The sequence below is a fragment of the Onychostruthus taczanowskii genome, unplaced genomic scaffold, assembly GCF_017590055.1.
Source record: "Onychostruthus taczanowskii isolate IOZ18803 unplaced genomic scaffold, ASM1759005v1 scaffold7, whole genome shotgun sequence".
In the NCBI taxonomy this organism is placed as follows: Eukaryota; Metazoa; Chordata; class Aves; order Passeriformes; family Passeridae; genus Onychostruthus; species Onychostruthus taczanowskii.
Window position 1 is genome coordinate 9,013,992 of NW_024504786.1, and position 15,346 is coordinate 9,029,337.

The following is a 15,346-nucleotide window of genomic DNA, read 5'->3' on the forward strand; positions in this document are numbered from 1 at the left end:
GCCGCTTTCCCCGCGGGCCCGCGGGAGCGCTCGGCCCCAGCCGCGTCCCGGCACCCCTCGCCCCGCTCAGGGCGCACAGCCCGCCGCAGGCGCAGCTCGCTCCCGCGCCAGGAGGTGGCAGCACCGCCGCGCCCGACCGGCGCCTTCCAGCCCGGCCACGCGCCCACCGTGCCCCCGTTCCTTTGGAACTGTGTGATGGGTCGCTGCTCTGCCGAGGTCTCGGGGCTGACCCTAGTTTCTCATCAGCAGTTTTCCCGTCTCCTTTCCCGAGGCGCTCGCTGGCGGCTTTGCCCTGTCCCGTTCTCGCCGCCAGCCGTGCCAGGGGCCAGCCCGTGCCAGCCGCGCCTCACGGCACACTCGGGCTGCCCGCCTGGCTTCGTGTGGCACAGCGTGCGCTCCTCGCCCTCATGCTCTAGCCTCCAGAGCCGCGGCGCTCACATGAGGCAGCCCGGAGTGAGAGTTTTATTAATAAGACTCCTGTTTCCTCTTCCCTGTGGGAAGAGATGGGGGAACAAGGAAAGGAGAGAAAACAGTGGTGTGGGGCCAGGAGGGACTTAGAGGAATCGCCTTGACCAGATGTTTTTTTCACTGGGCACAGAGAAACACTGGGACCTGCTGGCCACCTCGGATAGCCCAGGAGAGGGAGTGCCTCAGGGGAATCTCTTTTCCTTGCAGCCCTGGGATGAGCTGAACCCCACTAGCTCTTGCACAGAATCCCTCAATGCCAGCCAGGCTGTGCTGAAGTTACCACCATTCCCATCCTGCTGGTGAGCCCTTCCCACGAGGATTGGCACATCACCTCTGTATCAGGGCCCAAACAACGCCAGTGTGCCACAATGGGAACAGGTGACACCCCCAGAGTACCATCTGTTGTCCCCAGAAATAATTTAACCCCTTTTTTACACCTTTCCACACTATCAGGGATGGCTTTTAGCATCCTTCCCACAAGGACAGAGCTGATCCTGAGGTTTTGCCTGCCCTATTTGCTCTCAGCTCTGCCTCCTCTACCCAAGTACCCCCACCAGTGTGTGTGGACATTGCCAATAATTTCTAGCACATTTCCTTGCTCTTGCCACAGCTGGCCTGGAAGCGGGGTCCACACTCCCCCAAGGTGGGCTTGCAGAAGGAAACAAGGCTTTCCCAACTTTTGCAGTCTCTACCTGCCTGGCAAGCCTGGCACTGCAGCTCCATGGAGAGCTTTGTAAGACCAAAAATGGGGCTTCTCTTTTTGCCACTCATGGCGGGTTGTTCGGTTGTTCGCAGTCCGTTCATCCTTTAAATGCCGTTAAACGGCACTTAAAGAAAACAAAAAGCCAGTTCCAAAAATAAAGTCTTGAGACAGATGGGGCCATTCAGCGCGTTTTTTGATTATATCTCCCACTTGTTGACCTGCCTCCCCCACACCTCTGTGAGCCCCGGGAGCTGTGTCCCACCTGGAGCTGTATGGACCTGCAGATGAAACACATTAGCCGGGTGCTTCTGCTAATGGGCTCATCAGCAGAGCAATTAGCACTGCTTCAGGGGGGCCTGCAGTTATTGTTTCTGGCCTGGAGTTATTGTTAATGGTCACTGCATCCCAAGGCTAGCAAAGGGGAAAGGCTGGGAAGCTGAGTCACTGAGTCCTGTACTGGGACTGTGCCGAGATCTGACCACGAGGGTCCTGCCTCGCCAGGGCACAGGAAGGGGATGCAGGGAATCAAGGACAGCCAACAGTGACCAGGAGCCCAGTGCTTCTGTGCCCTGGAACTCTGGCATCACTGTCCTGTCACTACAACACGGTCACCCACCTCCAGCTGTCTGGATACCAGGGATGTCCAGGGTACCAAGCTTGGGCGATCTGCCACCAAGCAACTGGGGGAGAGATGTGCCCCCAGATTTAGCCCTGGCAGGAGGGCTCCCTCCAGGCCAGCTCCTCGCTCACCTCAGGATGCTGGGGAAGGATGCACTTTACCCATGCCCTGGCTGCCAGGCATGACCAAAGGTGGCCCCAGGCCAGAGGTGTGCGTGCCTTCTGACCAGGGCTCAGGGTGTGTGTGTCTGCCAGCCTGGCACCAGCGGAGGAGGACAAGTGCAAACACTGTGGCCAGTGGGGCAGGAGAAGGTTATCTGGGGCCCGGCAGTGGAAAAACTCTCCGTGTGTGACTAAGGAACAACAGCGCCAGGTGTGGGTCCAGGCAGGGCAAGGGAGCCGGGAGTTATCGCTTCCCCGTGGGTTCAGGTGCCTGAAGCCAAATGTTTCCTAAGGGTGCGGTGACAGCCACAGCCCCGTTATCGTGGCACCTGGCCCACCCCAAGCAGCATGGACACGGGGACAGGCTGCTGGACCTTCTCCCCAAGGCAGGGATGGGGCACTTCCCACTGCTCCTCCGATGGGAGACTCAAGCCCTGGGAGCATACTTCAGCAGGGACACCTTGGTCCTAGGGACCCAAGCTCTGGCCTCATGGTGACGAATGGTCTGTGTCAGCCTGCCCAAGCACCCCCAGAGTATCCTCCCACCCTGGAGCACCCAGGCTGTATCCCACCTACAGCACTCTTGTCTCCTCCCCAGCTCCATGCTGTCCCCATGGACCACAGCATCCCAAAGGTCAAGCCCTGGCTAAGGAACCTTCAGATCTGCAACACTCCTTCTCCCTATGGACCAACAATCCCAGACCAGCTGTGGGACCTGTTAGCTGTAGCATGGGGGATTCCCATGAGCTGGGTCATCCCCAGACAACAGAAACCCACTCAAGTTTCTCTTTCACCCCTCTCCAGCTCTGAAGACCCCAGGGCCCTGCTCCAACTGGCAGGTGCCAGGCCATACTGTGACCATGACTCACACTTCTGCTGGGAGGTGTTTCTCCATACCTTGCTCCTTCCTTTACTCCCTTGCCTCCTCATTGGACCAGGTCAGCTGTACGCCAAAACCATGGGGCTTAAGAGTTACAGACATTTCAGGGAGCTCTGTACAGTTCCCAGGGTCCTTTTTGACAGGAAGTGACCAAGGTGGAAAAGGAAGGGAGGGAGGCATGGTCTACCTTAGGGTTCTCCAGCTGACTGCAGGTGCACGCACCACAGGGATTGCACCCCAGCCGTGCCTCATCCCTCAGTGCTGCCAAAGGTGTTTTCTTGCTGCCCTCATCACTTTGCAGGGCAGGTTTTGCTGGGGACAGGACTGGCCTCCCTCCTCCAATGGAGAGTGTGTCTTCGCCCAGGCAATTGGAAGAGGGTGTTTTTTATTAACGACAAATTAACCGTAATTGTCTTTTCCACTACAGCCACTCCTCCCCATCCATGCGGTGATTCCCAGCCATGCTGGGCCATTTGACTGCCGTGCCCCATTGTGCCTGAAGGAGTGCCTTGCCCCAGGCACAGGGGAGCAAACCCAGAGCAGCTCTGTTTGGAGGAGCCAAAGCACCTTCCCCTGCTCTCGCCTCCCCGTGTAGGTAGTGGCAGCAGAGCCGGACCTCACTCCTGCCCTGGCACAGCAATGATGAAAGGCGAGAAAGAACTGGTTTGTGCTCTGATCTCAGAGCTGAACCTCAAAACAGCGTGAACCGTCACTCCAGCTCCCAGGATGCTTAGGGAGGACAGGACAGCAGAGCCAGCCTTTCCAGTGGGACAGGATGGTTGGAGAAATTCATCGTTCCCCTGGAAATAAAAATAATAATCATAATAAAAACACAAAGCCAGAGATTACTTATACGCACACAAACACGCAGGCACGCACTCTCCCCATCTGGCTTTGCCAGCCTGACTCATCGCTAATTCAAACAGCCCACACCTTTCCCTCTCCCTCCATGTGACGTTTTGAACAAGTTTCCAGGGAAGAGGCAGAAGTTTTGCCCCAGCTATCCCCTGGCATTGTAGCCTTGTCCTTGGTTTCTGGTGGTCCCAGGAACAAGACATCCCCAGTACTGCATCAGAGGCCACATGTGTCCCAGCACAGGCACCCCTGCACAAGCACCTCTCAGAAAGTGGGGCAAGCAGAGGGTGGAGGCAGCAGTGGAAAGGACAAGTGATTGAGCCTGATGGATCTTGACACCTGTGGATGCAGCCCCATGGTCCTGTTCTCAAGCCTACAGGCAGAACATGATGTCCCAAGCTGCTGCCACCCTGCCTGGAATCACCCATGCTTTTGTATCTGCTCAAGGGCAAACTACAAGGGTGGGTGCTGGTCCCAGCACAAAGAGCCCAACACCAAAATATTGGCCACTCCTCAGGGGAACATCAGACCTGCTCTGCCATTCCCATCTGAACTGGAGAGAGTGGGATCAGCCCAGCTATATCCCACTTCCACTTGCAGGGCAAGCAGCCCCAGGGCACCCCCCCAGCCCTGACCAGCTGCTGGGGGTTGCAGAGATGAGCAGGGGGAGGGAGACACTGCCACCACCACCCTGGGCCAGGGCATCACAGAGCTTGTGTGCTCCCTGCACTGCCAGCATGGTGTCAGGTCTGGACAAGTTCCTGCCTTCAGAGGGATTCGTGCATCACAGGTAATCAGCTGTGGGAGGGAGGGAGGGATGGAGCCAGACCTGCTTGCTGAGCTCCAGGACCTGCCAGCATGCTTGTGCTGAGTCACCACCTATTAACGCGGGGAAACCTCAGCACCTGAACCCCGCCAAGCTGCCAGGCCATCCCCAGGACAGCAGAGACAGCACCCAGGACCAGCCAGCTGACACCAACTTCCCTGCTGGTTGTGACCACAAGGACAGTACTGCAGAGCTCCCACTGTGAGGCACAGCAGGATAGGACTGCTGAAGAAGAATTCAGGACCAGCAATGCTCTCAGTTGAGTTTCGGCTGCCATTCTCCTGGGAGATGACTCACCGCAGGACCAGTCACACCATCCCAGTGCCGCAATTGCCCCATCTGCAGATTAGGGAAACTGAGGCACAGGGAAGTGGGGTGACTCAAGAGCTGTTGCACAGGAGATGCTACTCAGATGCCGAGGCTTGGGCGTTCCCCATCGATCCTCCGCAGCTAACTTAAGCAGAAATGAACATCGATGTAAATATTTACTGACAAACAAGCTCAGCCTCACCCTCTCCTCTTAGAAGAAACCTTTAAAGTAAACTCTCCTGGCTCTTTCATGTTTACATCTTGTTTATTTATTATACAGCAGATCACAATATTTCAACAGTTTGCATATAAAGAAAAGTAACATTTCAGAGTGCAAGAGACCTAACGTGCCCAAGCAGAGAAATGTTAATTAACAATATACACAGACGGGAACAGTGCACTTCCCAAAGCTGAGACTCATCTGTGTTCCCAGCTGGAAGAAAATATATTAAAAAAACCAGAAACATTATATATTACTGCTTTGTTTAATTTACAACTTGCTTTGCAGAAGCTGCACATAAAAAGACTCATTTTCTTTTGAGCTTTCTTTTTTGTCCCCCCCCTCTACAAAAATTTCAAGTATAGCAGAGACCTGGGCATTCATAGCTGGACTCACTGTCCTTTACATACTAAATTTTAAAAAGCAGCATGGGGAAGGCAGCTGCAGCAGTACCTGGTGTCATCCTGAGGGGAAGAACAAAACAAAATAAAGCAGACAAGAGCCAGGAGAGACATTTTAGGCTCTTGAGTGGAAAACTGGGAATGGCCAGGGCTGGACTGCCCAGTGGGGTCCCAGGCTGGTGACAGGAGCATCCCTGTCCTCTGTGCAAGGTGACACTGGGCTGCCAACACCTGCAAACCTTTACAGCCACGAGCCAGTCAAATCCCACCCTCGTCCCATCCACTGTGGGCTTTGGGTCAGGAGGTTTGTTCTGATGATCACAACCGAGACAACCAGCAACCCATTTCCCAGCATCACAACCAACGTGCCCAACTGGCATGGCTCTGCAGCCAAAAAGCAGCCAGAGTCAGCCACCACACTCCTAGAGCCAGGGGGGTGCCAGAATCTGGGGGAAGAAGGTTAAGCTGATGCCAAATACAAGCCAGGAATTCTGGGGACAGATCCCTTATGCACCAGCTCCCCCACTCACTGGGTACCTGGCTGGGGAAAACCCTCCAGGCACAGGGAGCTGAGTGGTGATGACTGAGCAGATGTTTCTTGCAGTTTTGCTCCCCACGTACATCCCCAAAGCAGCCCTTCCCCACCACTTGGCTGGGCCAGCTCTCACAGGAGCAGGAGGAGAAAACTAGTTATCAACTACAAGCGGAGGGGGCTGGGTGGCCAGGCTGCTCCCCACTGCCATCCCTGGCCCGACACTATTTACACCGTGAGCTGGCTCCGGGGACATCGAGTCCGGCCGCAGCCACTGCTCACATGTGCCGCTTCATGTGGAGAGCGAGGTGGTCTGAGCGGGAGAAAGCCCGCTCGCAGAGGTGGCACTGGAACGGCCGGTGCCCTGTGTGCTTGCGGTAGTGGCGGGTCAGCTCATCGGAGCGGGCAAATTTCCAGCCACATCCTTCCCAGGTGCAGTGGTAGGGCTTCTCGCCTGCAGAGGAGAGAGGGTGTCAGTGGGCTTGTAGCTTCCCACCCTCCCTGTGCCTTCAGTTCTGTGCTACCTTTTCCAGCACCCCCTTTCCAAGGAGATGGGAGGCCCATTGCGCACCTCTGCCTGCCCAACTTTCCCCTTCTGTCCCCCATTTTTCTGCCCTTCCCCATGTGCAAAAGTTTGTTTTCTGAGCATCCCTGCCCCATTACAGCACCCCTCCTATGTGCCCCTGCTTCACTTTAAACTGTGGGTGGTCCCCTGCTGTGGGTTGGCACCATGTGCCCTGTCCCAGCTCGACCAGAGGCTCTCACCATAAGAACCCCCAGGCTGTCTCCCTATTCTGTTTTTCCCTAGCCCAAGTGGAGGGTTTCTCCGTGTCCCTAAGTCCTACCAACTCAGTCACCAGCAACTGGAGGCGCCACAAGAGTGGTCTCGCTACACGCCAAGTCCTTATGTGTCCCTGCCCAGCGCCACCACGGGGGTCCTTCTGAGCACTTCGGGGGCCATCCCCATTTCCCCCTGCCCTAGACGCAGAACGCCTCCACGCGGGCTATCTCTGGGTGCCCTCACACAGCCCCAACACGGGGACTCACCGTGCACTCCCTGACATACCGCAGGGGTCTTCCCCACGCGACACGCCCCTCACCCCCGGTGTCACCTCCCGCGACGCCCCATTCACACCCACGGAACCACGCTGGCGGGTCTCACCACGTGCCGCGGTACCCCCACCCGGGACCCTCTATGCGTGCCGCCGCCCCGGCCGCCCTTACCCGTGTGGGTCCGCATGTGCGCCTTGAGGTGCGAGCTCTTGGTGTAGGTCTTGCCGCAGCCCGGGTATTCACAGTTGTGCGTGGCCGTTCGCTTGCGCGCCCAGGAGCGGCGGCCGCGCTTGGGCTTGCAGTCCTCGGGGGGAGCCCCGGTCGGGAAGTACTCCAGCACCGGGGAGTTGGGCGGCGTGACCAGCAGCCCGGGCAGCCCCGCCGGGCCCGGGCCCGGCCCCTTCAGGGGCTCCCTGAAAACACTGAAATGTCCATGAAACTGCGGTGGCGGTTGGGGGGCGAAGTGGGGCGCATAGCGGTGCGGGGCCACGGCGTAGTGGGGCGGCAGGTCGGCCAAGAGGTGGGGATCGGCGCCAGGCAGCGGCTCCTCAGGGGGCCCCAAGCGGCCGTGGGGGAAGCCCGGGTAGGGCAGCGGCGGCCCCGGCACCGGTCCCGGCCCGGGACCCGGCGCCACGCGTGGCTTGTGCTCGCCGCCGCCCGGTCCCAGGTACTCGGCGGCAGGCATCCCCAGCATGCAGGCGCGCTCCTCCGGCTGCTCCTTCTTGATGCGGGGCCCGAAGGACTGCGCGGGGTCCAGGGGCAGCGGGCGGGCTAGGGCCGGGTGGAGGGGCGGGTGGTGATGGGGGTGAGGGTGGTGGTGGGGGCCGCCGGGCACCCGCAGCTCCGTGTACTCCCTCCGCTGCAGGTCGTAGTGGCCGGGCAGGTCCGGGGTGAGCAGCTCAGCCACGTAGCTGTGGCCCTGGCCCTCGGGGTAAGGCGCCGGGAATTTGCCCGGCGTGGAGTACGAGCCGTCGCTGTCGTAGGTGGTGCCACAGCTTTCGGGAGTCTCGGGCAGGGGGTAGTTGGGGCCGGTCGGCCCCTGCCCGCCACTGCTGGTGTGCGCCAGGATGAAGTCCAAGTCCACGAACTTGCCCAAGTCGTCCTCCTCCCGCTTGACGGCAGCGGGGCCATCCTGCTGTAGCATCCTCTGCGGGAAAACGAAGCGTCAGGATCGGCGGGGAGACGGTTGCGGCGGCACCCGCCGCCCCAACACCGCGGCCCGCGCCTCCCGCTCGGGGCGGCGGCTCCCCCCAACCCGTCCGACGGGTCGGCACCACTCCGGCTGCGCTGCGCCGCCCTCGGGGCGCCCTCCGACGGCGAGAAGGCGGCCCGCCCCCCACTCCCTGGCCGGGCTGAGCCCCAGCCCGGAACGCTCTGTCCCGTACCCACCTTGCCACCCTCTCCCCGGTGCCAGGTGCTTACGTGGAGCATGTCGGCGGGCCGCTCCTCTAGCGGCATCAAGTTGGCGAAAGTGGAGATCGAGGGCAGGGCGCTCTCGTCCACGGCCGCCGCCATGGCGAGCGGGGCCGGGCCGGGCCGGGGCGGGCTGGGGGGCCGCGGTGCGCGGAGCCCGGCACGGCACCGCTCCACTCCCCGTGGCAGCAGCGCTGCTCTGCGCCGCCCCGCGCCCCTAAGCTGTTAACAGCATGGCTGCGCCCCGATTGGTCCGGCCCTCATTGATATTCGCCGCCGCCGCTTGCCATTGGCTCTGCTGCAGCCTGAGCCACGCCCCTCTGGCGGGGCTGCCCCGGCGGGCGGGGGTCGGCGGTTGCCGCTGCCGCGACCGCGCTCGGAGCCCGCGCGGGGCGGGAGAGGACGGGGCAGAGCGGCGGGGTCCCCACGTCCCGCTTTGCCCTGCTCTGCGAGACTGTCGCACGGCGGAGAACAGACAAGGGTGCTGTTGTGGATCGCGGAGGCCAGAATCCCGCCCGCGACGTGAACGGGACAGCGGCGCCCCTAGGGCTTGTCCACACTACGAGCGGGGAGGAGGGCTGTAGGTGGCAGCGCCGGAGGTCCCCCGGCACCCTGTCCCGAGTGGGACAGGGGCAATGGCTCTGTCACATGCACCCTGTGTGGAGGCAGAGAGTGCCGGAGAGGTCTGACGCAGGGGTACAGGTAAAAACCATTTCATCCACTGTGCCGGACACTGCACTCGCCACGGGGCCACCGAGCGCGTCAGCGAGCGAAGGTGCAGTCCCAAAAAGGGGCGCTTGTGCCACCATAGGAGGTGAACCAGATAACCGAGCCCCGGTGCCCCCACACCCCCACGCGATTCGTTTCATGTAAGCGCACCCGTGAAGCCGCGTCCTCCCGCGCCGCGGCTGTCGGTGAGGCAATCAGCAGCACAGCGCGTACCAGCTCGCATCTGGCTGCGTGCAGAGTGCGTGTGCGAGCCGAGATAACTGCTCGTCGACCCTGTCGGGGGCTGGCACGCTGCCGGCATCGCCTCATCTCGCCCCACAGCCCCCACAACACGTTTGTCTGCCCTCCTTAGGGACGGTGCTGTGGCTGAGTCTCCGACCGCCCTGGCACTGGGGGCATGGGCCGGCTGTCTCACCCTGCCCACCCTGAACAGCCCCTGGGACAGCGCTGTCCTCCTGAGGGCTTCCCATGGCAGGGGACACAAGGACAGCAGGTTATCCCGCTTTGTAGGAGACAGTCAAGTCACCCACCCTATTCTAGCTGGTTGGATGATGGCACAGAGGACCCGGGGCACTTGGCAGGCCTCCCCAGGGGCTCTCTGCCTCCCTGTCCGGCTCACAGCAAGGTCTTCTCCATTTGGCCCCCATCCAACCAGTACCAGGAATGGCCCTGCTGCTGTTGAGCTCAGAAGCAATGTCCCTTATCTCTTGGAGCCTGTCTCCCTGCTTTCTGGAGCTGTCCATCTCCAGATACCTTTCTAAGAACTGAGGCTGCTGCCTGCTCTATTCAGAAGCAAGGAGTCAATTTAAAAAAAAACAAATATAAACACCAAAGGTGAGGTGTGCACACACACCACACGCACATGCCGCTTCTGAATCCAAAGCTACTCTACCAGTTGCTTTCATCACCGCGCTTTAATTATAAGGGTGGAGCATTGCAATAAATTATTTCAGTAATCCAGTGGAACAACAACAATTCAGATCTTCCCCCTTTTACCAAGAATCCCTGCCCTGGTTTCCAGAGCACATGTTGGGCTGCTGCCTGGGCCCCATCTGCTTGTCTTCTGGCAAGGCAGCAGGTTTATTAATGGCACCTATTGGGTCAAAACACATGGGCTCCAAAGTCCTTCCTCAGAAAAAGCCACCTCCGAAGTGGCAAAGAAGCATGTAGGCATTACCTGAAATTACTTTTAGCTTGCCTCCCAGAGTAGTTTATTCAAGTCACTAGTTAATCCCATTTCTTGTTTCTTGGCCAAATAATAATTAATAGCAAGGCAGTTCCTGCCCCAAACTTTTGCAGATAAGTCAGAGAAGATGCCATGGGAGACAGACTAATTCGTCTTGGTTTTCCCCTTTTCCAGGAAGTTTTGGCATTTGCACCCATGCTGACTTATTTTGAGAGGCGTCGCCAACAGATCAGCTTAATTTTTACAGCCAATAATTCTTGCAAATGTGGGATATTCCCCAGGAAACTCTTTTTACTGATGCTCCGGTGGGAGGGCCGGCGCGGCGGGGAGCGGCAGCATGCCAGGCACCGCAGTAACAAAAGCACTGCCAGCGCTGAGTGTGCAGGGAGCCAGCAGTGCGTCATGGGCAGGGTTTTCCTGCTGTGAGCCATGGGGTGGGCACTGGGGGTCCCTGCCACAGCCTTGTCAGCCCCTTGGCCACAGAAGCCCCCTCTGAGGTGAGTGGGAGGCAAGCAGGAGCAGACAGTGCATGCACAGCCTGCTGTTGACAGAAGCCCATTTAGGAAACGTGGGTTATCTCCTGCGCCACTACAGCAGACTGTAAAGTTGGTGGCATCCCAAGAGATCAAACAGCAGCCAGGCAAGAGAGCAAACAGAAAGTGGGAAGGGCCACCCACCCAGGTGATGGCTAAAGAGGAAAGGGTTAATGGTTATCCTTGCTTTTGGCACATCTGGCAGCAGAGGAATGAGGAACCTGGCTTGCCCAGCATGGTGTGCCATAGGTGGCCCTGTCACAACAAGAGCATTGTCAGCCCTGCCAACACTTCCACAGTGCCATGGCACCCTCTCCAATGACACAGAGCATGGGTGGGATGGGCAGGGGGACAGTGCCCTGTGGCACCACCAGAGGTGGAATTGGTGCCCAGGTTGCTCAGCAGGGCTCCTAGGAGTCCCTACCCCTGGGGACTGAAACACACCTGCACTGCATCCTTTTCTGTGCTGTCACCTGGAGTTGGGAGACTGAAATAAACCCAAGGACTCTCCTTCAGAGCATCTCCAGTGCCCCCTCTCTAACACCACCTACAGCATCACAGCCCAGAGGGCTTCTGCTTCAGTGGGAGGCAAAGTCCAAGTCCCAAAAGCTCCACAGGAGACCCCATGAGAGGTGCCAGGGGGATCCACACTGCAGAACACCCTAAACAACTGTGACACTCCAGGGTTATATCCCTGAGAGCAGAAAATTAATCTGGCTGGGTTTTACCCTCTGTCTTCCCCTCTGCATGGTACTGGCCTGCCTAGAGAAGGGTCCAGGAGCTCCCAGAACTGCCTGTACCCCCAAAGACCCATTCCCCTCCTGAAAAGAAAAGAGGAACTGAAAATGAAATTAAAGCATAATTCAATCCGGAGCGGGTCCAGAGTAAAGTCATCTGCTCTTATCGTGTGCTGGCAGGCTCTTCCCGCTCCGCAACAAACACAATGTTATCAGGGCACAGAGGGCAGATTCGTTTGCACCGGCCGAGCAAGCTGCTGTGTCCGCCCTGCCTACCCTGGGGTCTGGGGAGCACCGGGATGCACGGCTGTGGACCGGGGCTGCCAGGGACTTGGGGAGACCCGAGGCAGCACCCCGGCAGCACCGACAGGGAGCTCAGTCCCAGGACAGGGTGCTTTGGCTGGAGGCCATATCCAGGCTCCCTGCGCAGCTCTCTGGCCACAGCAGACAGGTCAGGTTGCTCCCAGCGAATGTCAGCAGAGTAAAGGCTACAGAGGGGCAGGGTCCGTGGGAGATGTCTTTGCCTGCGGGAATATACAGGGCTTCATCTCCTATGGGTGCTGCGCAGCTGCTTGGCCAGGAGGCTGCCAAGCTGGCAGATCTTGGCATCCCACCCCTGGCAAAGCAGCCCAGCGGCACCCCCAGACCCTGCACACGCTCCCAGCCCCACTGCATCGCGTGGACCGCATTCTGCTTTGATCTCTGCCTGCTGCCTGGCTGTGCCCTGGTGGCTGCGGGGCCAGTGCAGCCCTCTCCGTCCTTCTTTATATACCCCTGTTATTTTTAACTCTGCCTACGCAAATCCCGAATCCGGAATGAGCAGCGGCCGGGGGCCAAGGGGAAATGGACATGGTGCAAATTTCCTGCCCTTTTTACCTCTCTTCCTCTATAACATACAGCAACGTTTTTCCTCCACTTCTTAACTTTCACTGGTACAGGAAAGCTGAAAGCTCCAGGCTCTGCATAGAGCCACAAGGTCCAGTACCACAGCGGACGGGGTATCCCACTTGGAAGGGACATTGCACTCAGCATGGTGCCAGGAGATGTCCCTCCCCGCAGCACACACCACAGGCTCCATCAGCAGTGCGATGCGCTGGAGGCATCCGGACAGCCCTCGCAGCCACAGCCTCACGTGCAAACACGTGTGCTCATGTGCCAGCCCAGGGGCCCATCCTTCCTTTCCTCTGGCCAGCAAGAGCTCTGGCCCCAGCCACAGCAGCTGGGACTGGACCACAGCCATGGGAGCCATTCCCTTTTGCCACTCACAAAAGTGCTGGACAAGACCTGTGACACCCCAGCAGCTCCAGGAGTAACAGCAGGAATTGCTGTTTTCCTTGTGAGCAACAAGGAGGAGGAACACAAGATATTCTTCCAACATCTCTGATTTAATCTTTTAAAAAAAGCCACAACACAGAGTGCCACAGTGAGTTGCACAGGGGGTTTTGCAGAGGATATCATGGTATGGCTGCAGTGCCCATGGGATGTCCATGTTAGAACCCTTCTCTCACATTCTGGAGATTATGAGCTGTACATCATGTAAAAGCAATTTGCCTACAAAAGTTCCAAATGGCCCAGGTAAACACCTCTGCCACTCTTTTCCAAGCAGTGTCCAAGCTATACTCTAAGGTATTCAGTGTCCAATGAACCTGGATTCTCAGTGACTGGGGAATACCTCTCTTACCATGCACAGGGGCAGAAAATGTGTGGATGCTGAGGCCAGTGCTGATCAGACCTGATCCACCCAGATATACACCATTTCCCAGCCTGGAGAAAGCCTGGCTAACCCTGGAACCTGGGCACTGGTGTGGCTGCAGTATCCAGGCACTGCTGGGCCAGTGGTGAACAATTTTCCAATGGGAGCTATGGGATAGGGTTGAGTGAACAGTCTGTACCATGAGTCACTGGCACCCATGGGGACACAGCTCGGTGTGAGGCAGTGAGGGACAGCCCAGGCGGCAGCAGAACAAACAGGGAGCTGGAGAACTCTGTGTGGAAACCATTTTCCAGGTAATTTGATTTTGTTATTCCTCCCATGCAGCTATCTGCCCAGAACCACCCCACCAGTGTATATCACACACCATAGCACAATGCATGGAAAACTCATTCTGCCACCATCCCATGCCCCTGGGACGTTGCACCAAGGGCGCCACTGTAGCACAGGATGCTGGAATCAATCACAGTCAGCCACATGTGGCTGCTGCAGTGGTTTTACAGAAACAGCCCACAAAACTGCATCCTCCCATCCACAACACTCGTGGGGTGTCTGGCAGGATCAGTGGGCACACTGTGTCGGGACCAAATCCCTCTGCACTGGCATTACATAGGGTGCTTCATTCTGCTCCAGGAAGTGGCATTTAATTACCCAGCCTCCTAGTAGTAAATAGGTTTCCAACACATTACAAAAGGCTGTATTACTTTTTTTTTCTCCCCAGCCTTGCTCATGCTCTGCGCCGGTGAGCTCATCCCCTGGGAATACCGTCTCCAAAATAGATTCACTCCCTTGTTGGAAATAATCAAATGGGAATCCAAGCTGCTGAGCCCAAGCCCAATTCCTCCCTTTGTTCTGGGGCTCTGGCAGTGAAGGGGTTCGGATCAGGGTGACAGGAACTCGCCTTCTTTTAATTGACCTCCGATGATGAAACAATCAACCAAACGATTTAGAAATGTGCATCTAGTGAGATCATCAGGAAAACTTCTCCACAAAGGGGCCTGGGGAAAGGAAGGTGCAGTAATCCACCTGCCCCAGCCGCCTAGGCAGGCCTCACTGCGTGGCACAACATGGCACAGCATGGCATGGTGTGTCACAGCCACTCAGTGCCTCTTGGGCTACCTTGCTGTGGCTTCATGCCAGAAGCTGCCTCACTAGGTCCAACATGGGGAAAGAGACCTGTCCCAGTGAGGACATCTGCTCCCACAGGACATCTATCCTCCTTGTTTCCAGCCCCAGCCCCTCCTTAGCTACTGGGCACCCACTTATCCCAAGCCAGCACCAAATGGTAGTGCTGCCTGTCTCCACTCCCAGACTCACTGCAAGTCCTGCCACCACACCAGGCATTTCTAGGACAAGATTCCATGGTGTTGTGGGGGAAAAACCCTCCCAGCCCCACGAGCAGTGCCTCCCTGGGGATTTCCATCTCTTGCACCCTTTCCCCAGCTTTTTGTAGCCTGGCGGGAGGGCAGCCACGCGGGAAGGGCTGGCATGGCTCCCTGGCCCCAGCTGCGCCACTGGGGCTGCCCCGGCTTCCCCAGCCCAGGTCAGTGCACGCTCCAGCTTGGCATGTGGCAGGCAGTAATTTTCACCCAAAGGGTTTCCCTTCAGCAGACTCTGCCGCCAGGGTGGTTTTGAAGACAATCTTAGCCAGAGTCTTCCTTCCTCGACTGCCAGCAATTCTGAGCCAGGCTGGTGTGTTTGTGTTGTGTGTACATGTGTGTGTGTGTATCTCCAAACCGCAACAAATATTTCATATTCGTTTTCTTTCTTTCCCTTTTTTTTTTTTTTTTTCCCCTCCAAGCCCTTGACTGTGGTATTTAAATAGTAGGTGTGGTCCCGGTGCTGTGTGCCAAAACCAACACCAGTTCCACAGCAGATAACCCTGCGAGCAAATGCAGCAGCGAAACCACACTGAACTGCTGGGAGAGCTGTGCTGGGATGGGCAGTGCTGCTGGGTATGGCCACGGCATGGCCCTGGGCAGGCTGGCAGCAAGCGGGCACAGTGGCCAC

General features: G+C 58.0%; 1 protein-coding gene across 2 annotated transcripts; it reads right to left on the reverse strand.

The window, feature by feature from the left end:
- Window positions 1–5,067: 5,067 nt before the first annotated feature.
- Window positions 5,068–9,371, reverse strand: KLF17 (Kruppel like factor 17). 2 transcript variants are annotated; one of them, XM_041421589.1, is made up of 3 exons: window positions 8,417–9,371; window positions 7,199–8,174; window positions 5,068–6,428 (listed from the first exon to the last, which is right to left on the reverse strand). In XM_041421589.1, exons 1-3 carry the CDS (start codon window positions 8,540–8,542, stop codon window positions 6,253–6,255), a joined length of 1,278 nt encoding a protein of 425 aa, XP_041277523.1. In that variant the 5' UTR covers window positions 8,543–9,371; the 3' UTR covers window positions 5,068–6,252. The 2 variants fall into 2 exon arrangements, with proteins under 2 accessions (XP_041277523.1, XP_041277524.1); XM_041421590.1 differs by having other exon boundaries at window positions 8,450–9,362.
- Window positions 9,372–15,346: the final 5,975 nt, after the last annotated feature.